Consider the following 24601-nt stretch of genomic DNA (forward strand, 5'->3'; position numbering starts at 1 on the left):
ATAATGCTTCTTAGTTATTTTAAATGGAACACCCTGTATATTATTTTTTTATTAGATGAAGAATTAAAAGATGAACATTTTTTGTGTTTAGAGTATTTCAAAATTTTTAACGGTTTCGCAGGTATTTCATATGGTATTTCAACGGTAAAATACCAGAGAAAATTCATTGGGTGGCTTTGATAAATACCGTATGTACGAAAAAAAAGGCGTCCAGTTGGCTGGGAAATGACGATCGATGACATTTCCCATATAAATTTACATATAAAATGACAGAGATCTTCATTTCATAGCCATCGCTGACGCCGTTTTTTTTTCGATCGTACGATATTTACTATAGCCATTATGAAATATAAAACTAAATACAGACCATCCAAATAAACCACTATATAAAGTTTTTTATTCTAGAAACTACTAATGCCCGACGCACTATTGCCGGACCCTATATAAGAATCTGTCAAATAGATTTGATAAAATGGTCATAAACTTATTTGACGTCAAATAATTGTAATTTTAAACTGCCAAATAAATTAATAATAAGATATTTGATCGAACTAAGTCAGCAAATGAATGTGAAACCGCTCTTTACCTAGAGGACGCGTCAGAAAACGACAAAACAAATAAAGCGCGACCACCGATATCTCCAATACACGTCTGCATAACGTATATTTTATCGTAGGAGGCGTCTGAGACGTCGGCGTCGGTTGTGACGACACAGACGACGCCTCAGACTTTGCAGAACTTTTCGCTTCCGTCGAGCGACGACGTAATAAAAATTAATGGCATTTTCGAATCAACAGGTTGGAGAAGTAATTAAGAGATCCACTTAAAAATAATAAATCGTGGCAGGACTGGAGCCTGAGTGCGAGCGAGATAGAAAATGAGACGGGGAGAGACGAATAACGGCAATGTAAATAGTACGAGAGTTTATGTAAATATGCCTACATATTGGTGGTTTTGTGGCTGGATGCAAACTATAGATTACTGTTTCTGAAACATCGATGTTTGGTTAAAAAGGTATTGATGTTTACCATCGATGTTCTACAATTGTAAACTACCGATGTTTCCATAACTTTCTTCATTTTCATGTTTTCAAAGAAATAGAGCCATCTATTTTAAATTTTTAATCTTTGGCACTTTACGTTTCCTGAATACTTTGAAGATAGTTCGAAACGATATTTATGGATGACACCGCACTATTAATCTGATCAGTATAATACAATATTATCGAAAAAACGGCGTCAGCGATGGCTATGAAATGAAAATCACTGTCATTTTATATGAAAAATGATATGGGGAATGTCATCGACTCAATTAGAGGAATAAATTAGTGGTTTCAATTACACTTTATACTTTTTAGTTTAAAATTAAAATTAATAAAATATCCTAGCAACAGCTTGCGGTAGTCTGTTGTATCCATAGAGAAAGCATAATACCTGTTTAGCTTATAAAACAATAAACTTTTGATTTCTAACCAAAATTTTTCTGGACGGGTGATAATCAAAGCCAAAATGACATTCCTCGCAAATTTTGAAGTATAATTAGTGGAAAAGTCAAAAGTTTGTTAACTTTTTCCACTAACTGAAAATTACCACCACTAATTATGACGTTCTGAATGCTTACATTAAAATTAGGTGAACAAACTTCTACGGCTAATTGAAACTACTAATTTATTCCACTGAGTTCAAGGTTCTGAATAAAGCTTATGTGTATCTACCTAAAAATTTTATTTAACATTTTCTCAACTTTACTATATTGTTAACTCACCCTGTAGTTATACTGTGTGTAATCAATTTTTCAAATATAGCGGACTCACATTTTATAACCGAATTCGAACGCCCTTTTTTCAGAAGAGGTAGGTATTATAGGTAAATATACTCAAGGTAGTTTTACTATTATTTATGTAAATACTAGCTGACCTGGCTAATTCCTCCTAACAATGAGATGAGGGTTTTTGTCAATCTTGTGGCACGCGTGACTGATTGACCGAACGATTTGGAATAATTGAGACAAATCGATTTAATATATGTCATTCGTTCTCTATATTGTTGTTTGCACATTTTGATTAAAGTATTTTCTATATATTTCAATACCTTTCTAGATTTGAATATGCTATTTTCCCAATATTTTCCGTAGAGTTTATATTCCGTAATGTCTAGTATGTCACAGATTTCGTCGCATCCATGTTTTCTTTTTTGTTTTCGCTTGTGTTCATTATTTGTGTTCATGTTACTTTCTCATGACTTAATAATTTGATATTATTTTCATTTGAAACTCAATTTTTTATCGGTTTTACTTTTTAATCCCTTACTTGCTAATTGACGAACTCCACAATAATTGAACGAAAATATTTTAGTACGGTTCCGGAAACTCTAATGAATATTACCAATTAGGGTTCAGATCTTTTTGGCCATCACAGAACCGGGCCTCGAGAACAATAATTAAAAAATTATTTTTTTTTACGTGAGAAAGTCCTTTGATACTTTCTAGCGGTCGAAATCAAACTCTTTTAAGTAAGTAATAATGCTATTTCTTATTGTTATTGCTTCTTTTCTGTTTGGAAGTTGCTATAATATTTATTATGTTATGTTTTAATGGATATTTGCATTTTTAATTCAATATTTTAGAGTTTTTGTCTCAAATTCAGTTTATTCGGGTTGGTTTATGATGCTTAATGTGAGATTTAAGTTACCTATACCAGAGTAAGTAAACCGACGAGTAGCGACAGTCCGGTTTTCAATTTTCTATGCGGCTGCGCGAAATAAGTAGTCTATCTGTCATATGAAGAAGCGAAGTTGCCACTGTTGCCATTTATCAAATATCTCTATATACTCTATTTCAAGTATGCCTCAGGCAATGAATCATTTTTTTAATTATTTATTAGCTATAAGATATTTTATACATTCAAATTTAGAAATAAGAATTAAACAAAACAAAAAACATATGTATAAAACTTTATAATTAATTCCACTTCAAATTATGAGCAGTGTATACCATGTTTATAGGACCACTTCATAAGTTGAGCAATTAAATAAGTAGTCTATCTGTCAAACCCGTCAAAAGAGAGAGAAAGAAAATTTGGTCCCACCACATCAAAAGAGCCGACGCGACGGTTTCTGTCGCTACTCGACGATCCACTTACTCTGCCTATACTTTCTTCTTTACTTGTGTTCATGTTAATTTTTTCATGACTGATTACTTAATAATTTGATATTATTTTCATTAAAAATCTCAATTTTTTATCCATTTTACTTTGAAAAACCATCCCTTGCTTCATTGAACAAAAATTAGTCAGTACCGATAGTACCGAAAAAACCGGGAAATCCCGGTTCCTATTATAAGAGGTGAGGTACCGAAATTCCCGGTTCCGAAAACAACTCCGGTTCCGGAAAGCCTAGTTGTAAGGCACCCAATAAACTTTTTTGTTGTCCTTGTCTACTATTTTATCTAACAGCTAAACAGATAGTTTCACAGCTTTGTTTTATTTAACTAAATTTAGTTCTTTTTTGAAATTGGTTTGATTATTTTTTAATCTGTTACATTTTTTATATATTTTATTTTTGTAACTTCAAAATTAAAAACTTTAATAAAAAAAAGAATAAACTTTAAACAGTTACTTATTACATCCCCTTGTATCGACGCCACGCTACGCCCTTGGTGGGCTGTCGCGGAAGATAGAGTTATTTAAAAAAAATAATTTGTTCTGTATATTTTTTACGTAAATTTTTCCGATATTTTAATAGTTAATTTGCTATTCGAGGCGGAGACAAATCCAACAAATGAGATATTATTAAAATCGGTTCATCAGCCCTTCGTGAGTTATTAAATGGTGTAACTCACCCGACTTCGTTTTATTTATTTAAATATGTAAATATTGTTTTTTTTTTTCAATAACTAAAGCGACCACTGTCACAGTGAGGCTGTGAGCCAGCCACGGCCTTCCACAAACTCGGCACTAATCCACCTAAAAAGTAATGAAGCAAATGATAAAAATACATAAGACCCCGTACTAAGGAAAGCTTGATAGCGCCAGGGCAATTTTATTTCCTATTATATAAAAGTTGGCTGCTCCGAAGCAGACCGACATAGAAAGTTTGAATGCGCCGGAGCTTTTTATTTGCTTTGTAGTTTTACTACGTTCCCAGCCACTACTACTGCCATTCATATTTCTCATTTTCCCATTCATTCTAGCTCTCTCTCTCTCTTACACCGCATTGCCCCGCCCCCCTCAAACCGCTTTACATTGTTTTCATTACGTTTTATCGGTATTTGTATCGTATGGTTGCCCTTTAATAACGTAAGAATTTAATTGGAAAAAAATATTTTCGTTGATTTGAGTTAAAGATTTTTGTTTTAATTTATTGGTATGATTTTTTATCTTCTCTACAGCTACAGATTTTTCTTTGATAAAAATTGAAAATATACCATGCATTTTAAAGGAACCATCATCTCATTTTCTATGAAATGGATGATACTTTTCCAAGCGTCCCAATCATTTAGAGGAAATCCATTCAGTATTTTTTTTTTTTGAAAAAAATGTCTGGAATTTTTTTTACTCTTATCAAAATTAAATGTTAATTTCTGCCTAATTTTCTAACTCTTTTATAAGTAAATAATCGGGAGAATCGGTCCTGACAAAAGTTATCATATCAATCATGATTTATCATTTCGAAGGCCGTTGTTTTCGTATTTACTTTTACAAAACATTGTCATAGATTCATTTATTTTTTCATGATTTACTATACTAATAGAAAAAATACTGCAAATATATACAGGGTGAGTCTTAAATAAGTTCAAATATTTTTAGCGGTAGTATATTTCGACCCGAGAAACACGTCTGTTTATATGTTTTTTTCGCGAAATTTTTTTTTTCAAAATTTGGAATTTTTTGAAAAACTTTTTTAGAAATTTTTTTAATTTCTAGTTCAAAATATAGCAACATAGGTAGTAGAAAAAAAAAACAGAAAAGATTCAACGGTTCTCAAATTTAAATGAAAAATCAATATTTTTTTAAATTTTCAAAATAAAATATCTCGGTTATTTTAGACTTATTTGAAAAACGGCAAAGAGAAAATAATATGTTTCTTTTATGGAGATCTACAAGCCCTGAAAATAGTTTCTCTTATTTTACAATATAAAGTCTTTTATTTTTGTGTGTATACCTATTATTTATTTTACTTTATTTATTAAAAAAATCTGGGGATGAGAAAGGCAAAAGTAATAATAAACACAGAATATCGCAGAAAAACTTTTATTGTTTTAATACAAAAATATCAGCATGGCCATTTTTGATGAAAAACTCCACCAACAGGAAAAAAAACAACTGTATTTGCCGTGATGGTAAAAAATTAAATACCATACACATCGAACACTAGCATTAAAAAACTAACCATGGCTAACATTTCTACTGAATACTTAGATGCTGAAATAGATATAACAAATATTAAAAATCGTACTTTGGTTTGGATACAGTGAGACATATTCATGATTACTGGAGGTAAAAATATAAAAATAAATAAGAAGGTACTGAAATTTGAGCATTCAAAAAATATTAATCACTTGGCACTAAAATCTGACATTGTTAACAGTTATAGATTTTTCTCTTAATTCTAATCTAACTTTTTGCAACTATTACATAAAATATATGTATAATTTTAGTGTATTAAGTACCCAGACATCTGTGTCAAGCTGCAAAAAGTTTGTCATTTATATTCTATTACATATATACAAAAAAAACAAAGTGATAGAACATAAAATACATTACTGGTAAAAAAGTGTTTATTAGTTCAAATCCGAAATGGTTTGTACATTTTCATTGTTAATTGGTAATTTCGTTATAATATACATTATATTTTTACATATTAAACTTGTTCCCTATTAATATTCAAATTCCTTCAAAATTTTACGCCCTATCACTAACTAAAAAAAAATCACAATTCAAGTAAATGATATAACTTAGAACTAGCTATTTATATAGACATTTATATTTAGATGACTAAAATAAAAAACAGCCTTTTCGAGTTAACAAATGCACAAACGCAAATAAGGTACAGGGTGTGCTACAAATGAGATCGTAAAACAAAACAGAACGATTGGTAATTATTTACAAAATGACGAAGAAATGCACCCTGTTTAAACTAGTTTTCCATAATGTTCGAAGGTTCAAACAACACCACTCTCTCGCGCAATACTTTTATCACTCAAGTTCACTATCTTTGACACGTTCCTATTTTTTCTCGCATTTTTGTTGCTTTGGTCACCATCTACTGATCTTTGGCAATCTCCGTTCTTGCGTTCAAAGTTATCTTTGACGTTTTTGATCAAAGTTTGGAGGGAAATAATTTGCACTGCTGTCACCGATGGATCGCCACACGATTCCAACCACTTCAAAAATTTTTCGCCATGTTTTACTGCTTGATGGATATCCAAAGATTCTTCGTCTTCGTGCTTATCTGTTGTTCGTCTATCCATACTGCTGTTGATATTAATAACGTCCAACACCGGTCGTTTTTTAGAATGGTTGTTGTTATTAATAATTCTCGGTTTTTCCTCCTTTTTATTCGTCTCGTTTTCCGTGTCTTGTTTGTCTTTTTCAGGTTCTTTCGTTAAATGTTGGTATAATATTTGCTTCCCTTGCGCGGATTGTAATGACTGCAGTTGGGTCATCGTTGGCAGAGATTGTTGATACAAATTCCACATGCGTAGTTGGTTAAGTGCAGTATTCGCGGACATACTACTGAAGGAGGAATTGTTAGTAGTCGACGTGGTAGTAATCATGTCTTGCGTGGAGGTGGGCATCGCAGACGTCGACGCTACAACTGTGGTTGGTAGATTGGTGGTTGGGTTTGAGGAGGACGTGGTCATCGCCACAGAAGTGTTGTTGTTAATGGTATTAGTTAATCCCATCAGGCTTTGTTGACGCAACCAGTAGGAAACAGAATCATGTACGGAAGGCTGATGCTCGGTGTTGGGCAGAATTTTGTCGCGTTTGTCGCCACTGGAGGGCACTCCATTTGAAGAGACGTGTTTTGTCGTAACAGGAGTCGTATCTATGGAAGTAGTAGCGGTAAATTTGGTCTGTTGTTGCTGCTGCTGTAAGAGTTTCTGTTGTTGGTACGTTACTTGGGCATAAAGATTCCAGAATAAGATCGAGTCGTTAAGTGAAGCGTTATTCCCGAAACCTGACAAGAACACCTCGGGCCTGTTAAGTCCCAGCTCGGCGCTGAGTCTCGCCAATTCGGCTCTGTTTTTCTCGCGTTCCTTCTCCGCGGAGGACGCGACAGACCCGTTGTTCATTTTTGTAGCCTGCGGCAGACTTTGTGTCGGCGTCCTCAAGTTCAAAGGCGACGTCTCGGGCTCGGTGTCCGTCGCGGCCTTGGCGAATTCCCCGTCAAACTGCGAGCTCGGCGAATACGAACTGTCCGAGGCGTCCTTCATGCTCAGGTTGTAGGGCTCCTCCAACTTGATGCGTTTGATGGCTCCTAAACCAGTATCCATTTCGTCGAGTTGGCTCGGACTGGAGCGGGCCTGGTTGAATATCTTGGCTTGATTTTTACACCAGCCGCGCAATGTAGATTCGGGCACACCGATGTCTCTGGCGACGGAGGCTTTACTCTCACCGCCTCCGGTCACTCTGTTCACTGCTTCTAACTTTTCTTGGGCCGTTAGCGATCTGAGCGGCCGTTTACCGGCCTTTGCAATCGACATGACGCGACGATGGTTAGTTCGAAACTGATCGCTCGGCGCGACTTCGCTTACATCGGCGAACGGGCACGTGGTCGAGGGGGCGCGCAGCTCAAAAACTTCGCCACCAGCGGGAGAAAAAGACGCGACTGGGTCGGTACGTTCAGCGTCTCGACGGAGGCACTGTTCGGATCGAAGCGGCGACAACGAATAGCCGTTTCTTCGAATGTTGGACGGCCGGCTGGTCAGTTCCTTTGTCCGGCTGATCAATACTTCGGAGAACGGACGCGATAGGACTGAAGCGCAGGGCCGCGAAACTCGGGTAGGTAGGGTCGGTCGGGCCCATTGCGTGGTCCGACACCCACCCCCACCCCTAAAACCCCTTGCGCCAAGACGCGTTCACGCAGCCGAAGGACTCGCGGAACTTGGGGCGAACCAAACCCCGTTCCCGTTATGTCACGTGCCTCGAACAGCTGATGGAGCGACGCGGCCTCGGTGGTCCCCCGGCCAGAGCCGTACCAGCTTACCTCTAAAAACAAATTACATAATTTTCAAAAATTAAATCTATGTATGTATTATACGTTATTCGCATTTTGTATTTTCGTATATTACAAAACCATTGTGAAAAATAGCATTACATTTTATATTTAATGTTTAATGTATAGATACTTCAAATATTGTTCGTTAATGGTTCGTTCTCGGGTTCGTTATTATATTTATTTTATTAAAACATATAGCGACATCCAGGATTGGATGAACCCACAAGGATATATCCAAAAATAAGCCGATAGATCTGTGGACCACCGACCGGTATATAGACTGGTGCCATTATATCGACTTACGATTTTGGCATTTTTTGCGTTGCCTAGGTATAGTTTAAAAAATTCTAAAATATGTTTCATATAACTCGGCTATATTTCCAATATACATTATAATTTTTTTAAGTGTTATAAACTTTTTTTAATTTTTTTTATTAATTCTACGACATTTCCTACAAATATTAACAGGGTGCTACTTGAGGGGTATTATACTACATGCATGCGAAACTTGGACACTTTAAAGGAAACTACAGGTCACACAACCTTCAATGGAACGGAATATGCTGAGAATATCCAGAAAATAACTGTAAAAGAATAGAGTGGATATGAGAAAAAACCCAGGTAATAGATGTCATCAACAGAATCAAATCCCTCAAGTGGCAATGGGCAGGACACCTGGCAAGAAGGACGGACAATACATGGACCACAAAAATTACAGCAGGAATTAAGAGACCTAGAAGAAGACCAAACCTGAGATGGAACCATGATATTAGAAAATTACCAGGGATAACTTGGACTAGCATAGCCAACAATAGACAACAATGGGCCCAACTACAAAGATAGTATCTAAATATGTGAGGAAGGCTACACCATAATCGGAAATGGTTGAATATTGAATAAGCTGAGAATGATGATGATGATTTACAGGGTGGTCCGAATCGTATTCGGGAAACTTCGGCTGCATATTCTACCGTTAAAAATGAGTAAAAAAGTTCGTATAAATGTATGTCAGAGTGTATGTCCTAAAATACTTCGTTTCGGAGATACAGGGTATAGAAGTTTTACTTTTATTTCGATTATTTCCAACTAATTTCTGACCTAGCTATACCTAGTCAATGTTTGCACGAAAAATCTTAAATTTATAGGAGACAAAAAATGTAGTAAATAAGTAAATACTATAAGGACCATTTTACAAAAAAAAATCAGTGGTCGGCGGAGTAGGAAAATATTTCTACTGAAATTTATGTAGGAGTGGGGGTATTTCATCCTTCACGTCCTTTTTCTTGATTTTTGTCAAATGTTAAAGCGTTTAACAAAACAACCCTAAAAATCGCCCACCCTCATCCACAAAATATTGGGACACCTGTATAGTCAGCATGTTGATTTTTTGATAATAATGACATGTATTGACTATTTCCATTCCAAATACCTGGAGAACGGTTGCTCTTAGCGATTTTTACTAAGAGACCTCTTTTACGTAAAAAATGACGAAAATGTATATTTTTTCTATCAGTAATTTTATACAGGTACGGACGAAAAATTGTTACTCTTCAAAACAGTAAAAAAATATATGTAGCCCCCTACAAGTAGGAGTCATAACACATCGAAATTAAATTTCTCATGTCAAAAAACACCAAGACACCAAATTTCACACAAATATCAACTTTAGTTCAGAAATTATTTGAAAAAAATCGAAATAAAAATGAAACTTGGCCGAAGACTATAATCACAATTTATTGTTACTATAATCCATGTATAATAGTTGAATCATTATAATTATTAGCTATAAAGTTGTGTAGAATATGCTGTAGAAATACTGCTATTATAGATAAACTCATTTTGGCACAAAATTTATATGTGCATTTGCTGCTTCAAGACATGGGTACACAGGGTTTTTTGTATAATGACACGCTAGTGTAGTGAACATGCGAGATCTGCGAAACTGTTAAAAATGTTGAAATACTCTGAATACAAAAAATCTTTATTTTTTGATTCTCCATCTAATAAAAGAAAAATATACAGAGTGTTCCATTTAAAAAAAAACGAAGAAAAATTATTTTATATTTTAGAGAGTTTGGAGTAGAATTTTGAACACTCTGTATGATTTAAGATTATGATATTTATAGCAAAGTAAGTATAGACCATCTAAAGTAAATACCTGCTATAGTTTTGATTTCAGGACAGTTCTTGTATTTTTAATATTTTTTTTTAAGAAACGCTCAAAAATATACATTTTTAATTTATTTATTAATATCTCTGAAACTATCGAAATATATTTACTAATATCTTAGGATTGTGTAAAATGATCTGACAGGAAGCTAAAAAATAAAAATGCAATAATATACAGGCTATTTTTAAAAAATCATCCCAATCCACCCGCACGTTTTTAAGTCACCCTAGAGTGTTAGTTATTAGTTATAACCACCCTACTACCGTCGTAGAAGTTAAAATATTTTGCTGAAATACATCCTAATACATGCTTAAGGGTTGCAGTTAAGCAAAATTCCCAATTTTGAGCTACAGACCCTACGCACTATTGCCGGACCCTGTAGAGAGTAAATTTTTATACAGGGTTGTTCACCACATACGATACGGAGTATTGTAGCTAAACGATTAGATTTTTACAAATTGTAAGTTTTTGGTTCGTTGAAAGACTATTAGAGCTACAATTCAAAAATATTTTTACAAGATACAGAGTGTCCCAAATAAATAAAAAATATCAAAGTTGCATTTAAATGGAACACCCTGTATACAGGGTTGTTCACCACATACGACACGGAATATTGTAGCTAAACGATTAGATTTTTACAAATTGTAAGTTTGGGTTCGTTGAAGGACTATTAGAGCTACAATTTAAAAATATTTTTACAAGATACAGAGTGTCCCAAATAAATAAAAAATATTAAAGTTGTATTTTTTTAAATGGAACACCCTGTATATTATTACATTTTTAGTTTCTACGTTTCTACGATTAAAATAAAGGTAAATTTGATTAAGGTTTATTACACTTAAACCTTACCATTTTTGAAATATTTTCAATTTTGTGAAATTGCAGTATAAATTTTAAGGCTTCATTTCTCCGAGGGTATCAAAGTTTTTAATACTAAATATTTACTGAAGTTTATTTATTGATCAGTTATTGTGTTGCAATAATAAAAATTTTACTACCTTATATAGAGTGTCTAAATATTGATTTTAAATAATTATTAGCTTTAAACGGCAATAACTTATTTAATTTAAATAGAACACCCTGTATATTTTATGAGGATCAGATGCACAATTCAATTGTCTAACAAATTGTATTACACCATTTTTTACCTATCTCTTCAAGTTTCCGTAGAAAATGCATTTTCTTGTAATTTAGAACTCATTTATCAATATACCCATGCAATACTGACATTTTAGATTATTTTAAAAGATGTACCAAATTTTTAAAGAGTACAGATACTAATATTGTCGATATAGTTCGTTTATTTCATTAAAATATAAAAAAAAACTGTTTCAATATTTGTTAAAGAAGACCAATTAATATGATTCCAGAATTCCAGTATTCAAACTACATTAATTGACTGTTTGCGTTGATTAATAATGATTGCTCCAAATACTAAGAAACTGAATTATGTATGTGTATTAGACAGTGTGGTAAAAAAACTAACACCTTAAAAATTATATTTCATTTTGACAAATGCTTATTTATAACAACAGAGACGTTCATTTTCATAACATATTATTATATTGATTTCTGATTCAAATCCACATTTATTTAGAATAATTTATTAACGAACACAATTAAGTATGTAATTAATTAGTATTTGGGCGGAAATACTGGTGGTATATTTAATTAATGGTATACTCTTTTATAAAGATTTAAATAGTTTTCTTTTTGCATACAAATGGGCTAGTAATATTATCGTTTTTAGTAAAACGATAATATTGCTAGCCTGTACATTTTGTACATTTATTGTTTTAAAAACAATCTAAAATGGCAATATTCCATGGGTATATTGATAAATGAGGTCTAAATTACAAGAAAATCCATTTTCTACGAAAACTTGAAAGGATAGGTGAAAAGTGGTATAATACAATTTGATAGACAATTAAATTGTGCATCTGATTCTCATAAAATATACAGGGTGTTCTATTTAAATTAAACAAGTTATTGCCGTTTAAAACTAGTAATTATTTAAAATAAATTTTTAGACACTCTGTATAAGGTAGTATAATTTTTATTATTGCAACACAATAACTGATCAATAAATAAACTTCAGTAAATATTTAGTATTAAAAACTTTGATACCCTCGGAGAAATGATAAGCCTTAAAATTTATACTGCAATTTCACAAAATTGAAAATATTTTAAAAACGGTGAGGTTTAAGTGTAATAAACCTTAATCAAATTTACCTTTATTTTAATCGTAGAAACTAAAAATGCAATAATATACAGGGTGTTCCATTTAAAAAAATACAACTTTGATATTTTATATTTATTTGGGACACTCTGTATCTTGTAAAAATATTTTTAAATTGTAGCTCTAATAGTCCTTCAACGAACACAAAACTTACTATTTGTAAAAATCTAATCGTTTAGCTACCATACTCCGTGTCGTATGTGGTGAACAACCCCGTATAAATTAGGTTTGGAACTCTGACATCTTCCGCAAGTGAGTTCATGTCACTCGCCCTTATAACTTATTTCTAATAATTGATGTCTACGTAAATCTGTGACCTATTAGACATTACAGAATAGAAACTGAACCGAAAATAGTTGGGAAAATAGCATATTCAAAAATAGAAAGATATTAAAAAGATTAACCATACTTGCATCTCCTATAGTTTTCGAGATCCTAAAAGCTGCCTATACACGGAAAGGCCTTGTACCAACTTGTACCCAAAAGACCATAACAAAAAAGGCAAAATCCGCGGACCTTTGCCTTTCTCACAAAACTATGGTATTTTGGGTAAAAGGCCCGGCCTCTTGAGGCGAAGCCTTTCCATGTGTGGGCGGCTATTATTGATGGGATTCGAATTTGTACCCTGTTTAAGTAAAATATATTTATTTTTCCATAAAATGTTTGGAGATATTTTCAAAAAAATCGTAAATACAAAAAATGTTTATTTTTTAATTCTCCATCTAATAAAAGAAAAATATACAGAGTGTTAGGTTAGGAAACAAGGAAAATTATTTTATATTTTAGAGAGTTCGGAGTAGAATTTTGAACACCCTGTATGCTTGAAAAACTTTAATATCATTCATTCTTTTTTCATCAATATAAAAAAATCCTAATATATAGATGCATACAGGGTGGGTCAATGGAAACTTTCCACCCCAATTTTTCTCGTTGAAATTAAAATTTGGAAAAACGCCCGAACACGTCGATTTTGTTTTCAAGGGGGAAAATGAAATATCATAAAATCAGTATCACACCTACAACCCCAAGGCGGGCGCCACCCCTAAATTCTTAAATGGAAAGGGGGGCCGAGTAATACCTCATATGAAAGGTTTTCAATTCCCTTTTTAATGATATAAGATTTCATGTACTTTCGTTCAGTAATTTTAGAGATTTATTGATTTAAAGTAGATTTTAATTTATCAGCTAAGTGGTGAAAAAATCGGTTTTTATTTTTTTTCTCTCTCTGTATGTATTTTTTTGGCAAACTGTGTATACTAAAAGTTAAGCTTTTAAATAAAAAAGCTTAAAACAATTTTTTATTTTTTAAAATTTCTAAAAAATTTTCGCGGTCAAAATTGAGCTTTTTTCGCTTATTTCGAATTGAAAGAGTTTTGGGCGTGGATCGATGCAGATTGATTAGTTAAAATTTTTAGTATACACAGTTTGCCAAAAAAATACATACAGAGAGAGAAAAAAAATAAAAACCGATTTTTTCACCACTTAAATTAAATCAATAAATCTCTAAAATTACTGAACGAAAGTATACGATATTATATCATTAAAAAGGGAATTGAAAGACCTTTCACATGAGGTATCAACCCCCGCCTTGGAGATTGTAGGTGTGAAAGTGATTTTATGATATTTTTTCGCCTCGAAAACTAAATCGATGTGTCCGAGTGTTTTTCCAAATTTTAATTTTAAACGAGAAAAATTGGGGTGGAAAGTTTCCATTGACCCACCCTGTATATACAAGGCTAGAATATTTCTTTGTCTTAAAATAGAATAAGGTTTCTAAACAAAAATTTCTGGGCATAAATGTACTTTTTGTGTTTCTTCATCCATGAATGTTTGGAAAAAGTTTAGCAATTTTTTGATGTTAAATGTTGTAAAAATTAAACTAATAAGTAACGTTCTTAACATTTTTTATTTGAATCCACAGTCTATCTGCTAAAATATCAAATAAGAATATACAATATCAGATATATTACAAACATTTTTTATGTACAAATATAGAATTTCAAAAAAAAACAGTTTCATTAAATTATATTATAATACATTACTAACTATTAATATAGGAACAATAAAATACAATTATCAGTATGTTGTATACTTATTATTTTGTAATGTTTAAAATACTTTGGCACCAGGTTTTTTAAGATAGCTACTGATTTACAACTAATATGTTTTTATTCTTTAGGTGTTCCAGTAAGTCGTGCAACGCAAAAAACTCATCCGTAGTTACAGTGTCTTTACCGCACACCTTCAGCCACGTTAAGAAACGTTCACCATGACGTATTGCCTCACGTTTTGAAATATTTACCTCGGGATCACTTATCACAGATATATTGTCATACACGTTCGCGCCATCGATTTTTGAATTAGAGAGCAAAGTTGCGTACCATTTCCAAAAATACCTATATAGCTGGATTATAGGTTCCTTTGGAGTGGTGGTTACATCCGCGTTACTTGATGACGTCGAAAATGCAGCTTCGCACCACTCCTCGTAGCTTTGATGTTGATTCTGCCTACCAGCATACATTCGCCTGACCAGAGCCTCTTGCCAGGCAGCGAGATCGGCGTTGTTGTTCCCTGAAGTACAGAACGGTGCTCTGTACCAATCGAAGAAGCTCGGAGGTTGATTTTCGTCAAAAAATTTACTGGTTACGTTCGATGTATCTGCTTCTTCTCCACTGCTGTACCATTTCTCTAAACGTCGGATGTCTCTGCTACCGAGTATATCTGGGACAAGGTTTTTACCAAAAGTAAATGGTTCGCGTGATTTAGCGGCATTCGTTGACAAATCTAGCGGCTGATCTTCAAATTCCTCCGTACCCGAAAAATACGAAACGCTTCTTTGTGAACTAATTGAGGAAGAAAACATGTGTGTATCTGATGAACTACTGGAACTTTCATAACTCTTGGGCGATAAAACTTCTTCTTGTCGCAATCTACCATCGGTACTAAGTCCACAGTTGTTAATTGCTTGGGTAAAAATCCGTACTTGATTCTTACACCAGCCTCGCAGAGTTGATTCCGGCACTCCGATCTGCCTGGCTACAGAAGCCTTAGTTTTGCCCGATTTCACCATTTGGATGGCGTTTATTTTTTCATCCAGAGACCGTAAAGCAGGTTTAATAGTCGGTGCCATTTTGATAAATAACACCAATAAATTGAACTAGCGACTGAACACTACGAGTACTCGAACACGTGACGATCCGTGGTCTGCCTCAATGTAACGCCACAGAGAAACTACAAGCAAAGTAGCCTGGCGGACCCGCAATAGTAGCTCGTCCGATGGTCGTACCGTGCCCCTAGCCCCGCCCTCAGACAGTACCACGGCTTGGGCAGGTAAGTCGGTACGGCGACAGAACCAAAAAATGTGAAAAAGTGACGTCCGGAAGTCGTGGATCCAGCGCGGCTCGATCGAATGGTGGCGAAATAAGGAGCGCCAACTTTTAACGAACATACCGTGTGTATTTATCAGCATTATTTAGCAAAGAAGATAATAACGTATAAATTTACATCCCCCATACTCTGATACTATTTCATTTATACAGGGTGTTTCAAAAAACATGTGCCATCTCTCGTGGAGAGATTCCTAACGTAAAAATAAAATGTATTTTTCATAACAACATCCGTTCCGATTCTGCTTTGTTTCGTAGCTACAGGGCGTTAAAGTGTTAATAATTTTTCGATTTATTATAAATTTTCTACCACGTACTTTTAGTGATTTGAATGAAATTTTGAGGGTAAAAATTACTATAAGTGCTACATATTTTAATGCTAAAAAAGTGTTGATAAACTAATCAGGGGCGTGCATATGGGTTATCACTGGAATATTAAAAAAAAAACATGTGCGCCACTGACTTTTTTTTTTAATATCAACATTGTGTAGGACGTTATGCCAATTAAAAGTTATCTCTTGATATTTTGTCGAATTCGGCCTCCAGATAAACGCAATTTTATTAATCACATTTAATAAAATTAAAATAAAAATGAAATTAATAAATTAATTATTTTACCTAATTTATTACTAAATATTATTACTATTAGTCCAGCATACAGCAATTTCGAATAATAAAATTATGGTATTTAAGATAATTACAAAAAAACTAATTTTAAAAAGGTTTAACATCCTGTAACTCTAAAACTATGCATTTCCATACCCATGTTTATAGGAACTTTTTTTCATATTTTTTGATGAAGAATCAATTAGTACTTATTTAAAACTTTCTCAAGTTAATGATAATAAATTTTTTAAAGGTTGCTATTAGACTTGGATCAAGGCAAATTAATAAAATTGCGTTTATCTCATCAAGGAGGCCGAAATCGACAAAATATCAAGAGACAACTTTTAATAGGCATTAAACTGCTTACACTATTTCGCTAACAAGAGAAAAAAGTCAGTGGCGTGCATGCTTTTTTTAGAAAAATATTCCAGTGATAACCCATATGCACGTCCCTGGTGAATATGGCGACACTTTTTTAGCCTTAAAATATGTCGCATTTATAGTAACTTTTACCCTCAAAATTTCATTCGTAACGCTCAAAGTACTTGGAAGAAAATTATATTAAATCGAAAAAATATTAAGACTTTAACACCCTGTAGCTACGAAACAAAGCAGAATCGGACCTATGTTTATATAAAAAATAAATAATATTTTTACATGAGGAATCTCCCCACGAGAGCTGGCACATGTTTTCTGAAACACACTGTATATACAGGGTGTCCCAGAAATAAGTGCAAATATTAACTGGTAGTATGCAAATTATAACTGGTAGTATATTTTGATCCCAGAAACGCGCCTACGAGGTTTTTTTGCGAAAAAAAAAATTTGAAAATTTTATATTTTTCTTGACATTTTCCGGTAAATTGTAAAAGACTTTTTAGTGCCGCTTGTTTATTCATCTGAGGCGTCGATTAAGCTGAAAACCCTTGTGAAACCCCCTTCATAGCCGACTATCGCCAGCGGTTCTCAAAATGTTGCCATTATTTTTTTAAAGTTCCAAAGTTAAATAACTCGGTTTGAAATATTTTAAAAATGGTAAAGGGAAAAGATATTTCTTTTGCCAGATCTACCAACCCTTAAAATATCTGCACTTATTTCTGGGACACCCTAGTCCGAACTGTTATTCCGGAAACTTCGGAGATACAGGGTGTAAAAATTTCATTTTTATTTCGATTTTTCCAAATAATTTCTGAAGTAACGACAATGTTAGGATGAAAATTGGTATCTGGGAGTTTTCTGATATAAGAAATTTGATTTTGATGTCAATATTCTTCTGACAACAGCTTCAAACAATGTCAATATTCTTCTGGCGACTGCTATTTGTAGGGGGCGCCACCTATATGTGTTTCAACTGTTTTGAACTGTAATAAATTTTCGTCCGTACCTGTATAAAACTACTGAGTAAAAAAATATACATTTACAAGATTTTTTACATAATAAAGGTCTCTTAGTAAAAATCGCTAGGAGTAATGGTTCTCGAGATATTTGGAATCGAACTTATCAATACCTGTTATCATTGACATAAATTAAACATGTTGACTAAATGGTTATTAGACTGAAATCATAAATTTGAAATGTTTTTGTGTCTCAACAGAAACTGGTTTATCATCAAATCGGGACGTATCACCAACTTTGGCAAAACACCAATGTAAGGACATCCGAGTTGGCGAGTCATCAACTCGAGGAAGGAGGGCCAGCCGTGGTCAGGTCCTTCCAATAGGAATTGACCTCAAATCCATGGAGGCAATAGAGAAAAAAATATATATTAGAGGACATATATTTATATATCCTCTATTTTTCGCCTATTTTTGAACCTTTTATCACCTGATGAGACGAATTTAAAGTGACTTCGAAGATTCTAGGCCTTGGTACTATAAGAATATTATATATGATTATTACGCGATTATTGAGGGAAATTTTGAAAAAAATTGTTTTTAGAATGGAAATAATAATTTTTGTGCTAATTTTACTTATATTTTATTCAACAATGTAAACCGCTAAAAAACCGCTAGCTGCTAAATAATATTTTTCTCGCTAAACTGAAAAATAAACCCGCTAAATCTAGCGGGAAAACCGCTAAGTTGGCAACAGTGGAAAGGTGTATAGTGTATACCCTCGTAGGAGGTAGATGTCCACTCCTCGGAGGAAGAGCATCTGTTTTCAGAAGAAGATGGGAAATACCCTGTTCCCCTTACAACACTAAAATCCCCATTATTATAAGTATTATGAGATATAACTCAGTAAAGGACACAATATATCTTTTAAGGTCCGACCGAACCTAGATTTTTAGTCTCAGCCGAGACCGAGACCGAGAAAAAAATAATTTCTCGGCCGAAAACGAGACCGAGAACGAGACCGAGAACTAGACACGATGCAATATTTATTTAATAGTTTATTATATAAAAAAAATCTGATAATAATGTAATAAAAACGTAATTTTCAGGCAGAAACGGTTTTATTGGGATTTAATACTATAAAATTACTAATACGAATAGAATTACTTTTTCAGTCTATGTTATAGACTAAAAAAGTAATTTTTCAGCATTGCATCCTTTCAAATTATGCAGCGTATTCTTTCTAAATAGTTGTTTGCTAGAGACGCTTGTTGGTGCATGGTGCAGACTAGAAATTTATAAGCTGCTGGTTTCAGAACTCTGTATAGAGGTGAAAAATTACACACAAAAATTTTATTTATTAGTAGGATATACGAGTAATTCACATAAAAGCACAATTCTGTTAATGTAAACTTACATTAATAAGACACTAACATCTAACATTTCGTTCATTGTTTACGTATCGATATACCAAAGGAAATACGAAGGCGATTCTTCAGCCGTCCGGGAAATCCCTTTCGCGATTCAATCAGATATCAGATCATATATGGATCAGATACTTGGCTCAGATTTGATCCATTCTTTTTTTTCCAACTTCGGACGAGCATTTCATTCGTCCACGCATCGACAGATGAGGCGATACGCTCAAAAATAAGCTAATTAGACGATTGTGAGCAGTCTCGGCCGTGGCCGATAATCTCGGCCTTTTTATGCCGAGAACGAGACCGAGATCTCGGCCTAATTTTTCGCCGAGAATGACTGTAATGGTGGGTTCATACAGCCAAATAAAATAAAATAAGAATAAAATAAAATAAGAAATAAGGAATTCTTATTTGTGTGCGTTCATACAGTCAAATAAAATAAAATAAGAAATATATATTTGCTCATGCGCAGTACGATGAGGCTGGATAAAAGTTAACTTTTACGATTGTTTATAGTAATTTTACTATTTATAGTATATTTATTTATTCATTGCCTACTATATTATACATTTTACTTATGTGAAATTATAAAATAAATAAAATCCAAACTGAAAATATTTGTAGGTTAGAATTAAGCGTGCGCAAAGCCGTTTTCACATAAAATAAAACAAGAAGTTAAAAGATAAAGACTTCTTATTTTATTTGGCTGTATGAACGCATGTACGGTATCCCATATAACCAACTTTCTTATTTTATTTTATTTTATTCTTATTTTATTTTATTTGGCTGTATGAACCCACCATAACAAAGACCGAGATCTCGGTCGGACCTTAAGATCTTTAAGATCGTCGTAATTAACCGCCCTCGCACTCATTCTACATTCTACAATAAAAATATACAAGCTCTGAAAAATTCAAATTTGTCTAACACTATCAAGAGAGAATTGTCTAACGAAAAAGTCTGACGAAACAAGCAAAAAAGATGTTGATATGGTATGAAGTATGACATTGCCTTCCGGCTTTATAAAATTAAAGACCTTCCGTCATCCTTCCGTAGATTCCTTAATTCAATGCTCTACGCCTATTCTATCTCTATCCGATTTTGGACTGTGTAAACGTGGCCTTAACCGGGAATATGGGTGGTATCGAAGTGGTGAGGTGCGGTGGAGGGATTTTGAAAAGGGAACAGCGGGGGCCACAGGGTGCCGCGGCCCCCCTCGGAAAATGCGGGTAACGAAGGGGAGTGCGAGGCACGCCGGTGCTCGCGAACTACCCCCTTTCCCCGCAAATCCTCTGGACGCGACCCCGTAAACAGCCTAGCGAGGAGGCGACCCGCGGACCTGGACTTACTCGGACCGCACCATAAACTTTGTATACAGGATGTCCCATTTTCGTATGTTTTATGGGATTTCTCGATTATGAGTATAACTATAAAGATGCGGTTTTCACATCACTGTGTTACTTTTTTATGAAACTAAAAATGTTACAGAGATTATTTTACTTCTTAATCAACATTATGTCCCCAGATTGTCTTTACAAGAGGAAAAAAACTTTTTTATTATTGGCATTTTGAAAAAAAAATCATTCTTCATCAACATTTTTGTTTGTTCTAAAACGATTGATCCCGTTTATACTTTTCCAAATTTCCATACCGTTATAGAGAAAATTAGAAAAAAACATAAAAAAATGGTTGATTTTTTTCTGGCCGATTTAATTCTTTGATAGATGGTTATTCTTTATTTTGATTAACGTCATATTTTTTGCTGTTGTTAAAGTATTACATTTTCTGATAACTATACTATCGCCCTTTCCGTAGCATTGAACTAAACACATTTTGTGCTTCTTTAGCCTTTTAAAACAACAAAAACTATGAAGTTACTTAAAATTCTATCAACAACAATCTATCAAAGAATGAAAACGAAATTATATTACCATAGAAACGCCTTTTGATTTTTAGGACTTAAAAAATTTTTTCCTGTTTTTTTAATGTTCTCTAAAACGGTATGGAAATTTGGAAAAATGTGAACGGGATTACGCATTTTAGAACAAGCAAAATTTTTTCTTGAAGAATGCATTTTTCTGAAAATGTCAACAATAAAGAAGCATTTTCCTCTTGTAAAGACATTGTTTACACTATCTGTGTAAATCTGTAAGGGACATACTGTAGGTGGCCGGCGTAAATAAGATATTCAAAACAATCAAATAGTTTATTCAGCATCAAATTTTGGTTATTGACAATTCCACACTAATTTTTGTGTGTAGAATTAGTGCACAAGTGCATCAAAAATCAATATCAATAACTCTGAGTGTTAGCTAAAAGCTGCATAAGTTCATTTTCAGTTTAGTTTTTTAAAATAACACGATGGAAAGCAAAATTATCTGGTTAAATTAAATTAAATAAAAGAATAGAACTCTTTTAAATTAGACTGATTTCTGTCAAAAAGTCAAATAACGCAATTTTTACCTTATTTGTAAAAATACGTATATAGTATATATTTTAGAAAGTTCATAACTAACTAGGTACAAACTCTACAAAACTCTAGGCTAGGACAAATCTGTGTCATCATCTTGTTTCATAAAAAATAGTAGCAAAATGATATGAAAACCGCATGTATTTCTACTCATAATCGAGAAACCCCATAAAACACACAAAATTGGGATACCCTGTACATTATGGTTGCCTTAATCAAATTTTACAGAATATTATAAAAACTATTCATATTTTATATAAAAGCTGAAAATATTCTTTTGTCCGGTTCCTCAAGCAACTACCGCTTTATTTATTATAGCCGTTGAAGCTTGCTGTTATTTTATACGTAAAACTTTTATATTAAATAAATTATTATTAATGCCATAATAATATTTAATCATAATATATAACATGTTACGGTTATATATTTTAAAGGGGAATTAATTTTCTTATATTTATTTTAATTGATATATCTTGACAAAATGGTGAATGTGGTGATTTATTATTTTGTTTATAACCTTGAAGATGGCACGTTAATAAAATATAACAATACATTTCTTAATACATATTAATTATTTATTTATTTTCTATTTACAAGTAAAGTAAATGTGCATTAACTTTAAATCATAATTTAACTTCATATTGTTGTATTTTTAGCCAAATGTAATATTTTGTAAATAATATCTTTGACTCGATCTTGAGGTATTATTCTTCAGGTTATGGAAGGGTAAATGCATCGTGTAAAGACTTCTTATTTATCTAAAATAACGTTAATTAAAGTAATATTAATAATAACCACTTTATATACTTACTTTTGGTATTTGTTTACTTCTGTTCAAGTGGAAATATTCATTGCATTTTGTTAGTTGTTTGGTTGCTACAAAGGGAAACCATATTATATTAATTATATTATACGAAACGATGTACATACCTTTTTAATAACAATAATACCTTCAATAATTATTATTAATAAATAATCTGATTGTGATTTTTGTTTAGATTAATTAATTTGTGGTTAGGGCAGAAACGTCAAATCATCAACGGGTCTAACGGTGTTGCCAGCTTCTTGAAGTTTTCTTAAATCATATTTCACCTCATTCATATTTAGTCTCTAAATAATTAATTTTAGCATTTAACTTATTTTAATACTTTTATTTATTAATGATCTTAAACTCTTATCAATTGTATCTAGTTGTAATTGCATTTAACTTATTATTATTGTTTGATTTATTATTAAGTTTTTTTATTATCGGATTACTCCCTGGCAACATTGGTACTTAACTGGTTGCGGATGTACCTAGGGATTTTATAGCTAAATTTATATCAGGAAGGGGTATCGATATTAAAATTCCAAGCGCCCACCTGTCTGGTGATTTCCTTTCTTTTCTTTTCGGCACGCTGGCAGTGAAGTCACGTTTTGAGTTGGAAAAATCCTTTCATTTGATTTTGGGAAAGGTTAATAATTCTCTACGTTTAATTGATATTATGTATATCATACAGCTACGGCTGGATTGAGACGAAACTAATAGCGTTGCATGTTTTGTATTATTTCCAAGGAAATCGCCCACAGTTTGGGCACCTTGGTTTGGTTTTTCTTTTTTACGCACCAACTTGATTCCACGAGGGTTTTCACGACTGGCTAGCGAGGTTCCTGTTCAAACCTTAGACGTTCCAAACCAACAGATAATCTAAGGGGAAGCCACGTGGTTGGGCCTTCTGGTTGTGCGGCAGATCCTGGCGTAGGGGATTTTTTGGGACCCTTACGAATAAAAGCTAAGTACCAAACTCTTTATTAGCTCCCTCTCGTTCCTGCGTACTTAATAAATATTGTACCTATTTTTTTTTGTTGCTTCTGATTAGTTTTAGTAAAGACCATATATTTAGTAATTTAAGTATCATTTATATCGTGGGTACCCCGTTTTTCATTTATATTAAATTTTAGTAGAGTAGGTAATTTTTTTAGTCTAGGTTACACTAACTGGTCATCTAACGGGTAACCAGTATTACCAATTATTGCAAATATTTAATTTATAATATAGTCATTTTAATTTCTCTATATTATTGTAATAATTATTTAAACCATTTTAAATTGTATTGTTTCAAATGATGAGCTACCCTACATCTGAATAAACGTCTGTCTTGTTAATCTGTGTTTTATTGTGTAATTACATTGAACTAAAATTTGCTGTTTTATATAGGTACAATTTTGAACCCACCTCCCAAACGGGAAGGTAGCAAATGAGAAACTTAATAATAAATCAAATAATAATAATAATCCCTGCTCGGGCGCCATTTGCTACCTTCCCGTTTGGGAGGTGGGTTCAAAATTGTACCTATATAAAACAGCAAATTTTAGTTCAATGTAATTACACAATAAAACACAGATTAACAAGACAGACGTTTATTCAGATGTAGGGTAGCTCATCATTTGAAACAATACAATTTAAAATGGTTTAAATAATTATTACAATAATATAGAGAAATTAAAATGACTATATTATAAATTAAATATTTGCAATAATTGGTAATACTGGTTACCCGTTAGATGACCAGTTAGTGTAACCTAGACTAAAAAAATTACCTACTCTACTAAAATTTAATATAAATGAAAAACGGGGTACCCACGATATAAATGATACTTAAATTACTAAATATATGGTCTTTACTAAAACTAATCAGAAGCAACAAAAAAAAATAGGTACAATATTTATTAAGTACGCAGGAACGAGAGGGAGCTAATAAAGAGTTTGGTACTTA

General features: G+C 33.0%; 2 protein-coding genes across 2 annotated transcripts in view; both read right to left on the minus strand.

Moving 5' to 3' along the window:
- The window catches only part of LOC115888920 (dynein regulatory complex subunit 7), a 246123-nt gene that overhangs the window by 168165 nt on the left and 53357 nt on the right, over positions 1-24601 (minus strand). The window lies entirely within an intron of this gene.
- LOC115888923 lies at positions 14527-15841 on the minus strand. The gene has a single exon (XM_030908812.1). It carries the CDS (start codon positions 15756-15758, stop codon positions 14772-14774), a length of 987 nt encoding a protein of 328 aa, XP_030764672.1. The 5' UTR covers positions 15759-15841; the 3' UTR covers positions 14527-14771.

This window comes from Sitophilus oryzae, unplaced genomic scaffold (assembly GCF_002938485.1).
Source record: "Sitophilus oryzae breed Bouriz unplaced genomic scaffold, Soryzae_2.0 scaffold_809_pilon_pilon, whole genome shotgun sequence".
In the NCBI taxonomy this organism is placed as follows: Eukaryota; Metazoa; Arthropoda; class Insecta; order Coleoptera; family Curculionidae; genus Sitophilus; species Sitophilus oryzae.

Coding starts and splice junctions, on each gene's coding strand:
- LOC115888923 (XM_030908812.1), bottom strand. CDS start 15,758: ATGGCACCGACTATTAAACCTGCTTTACGGTCTCTGGATGAAAAAATA.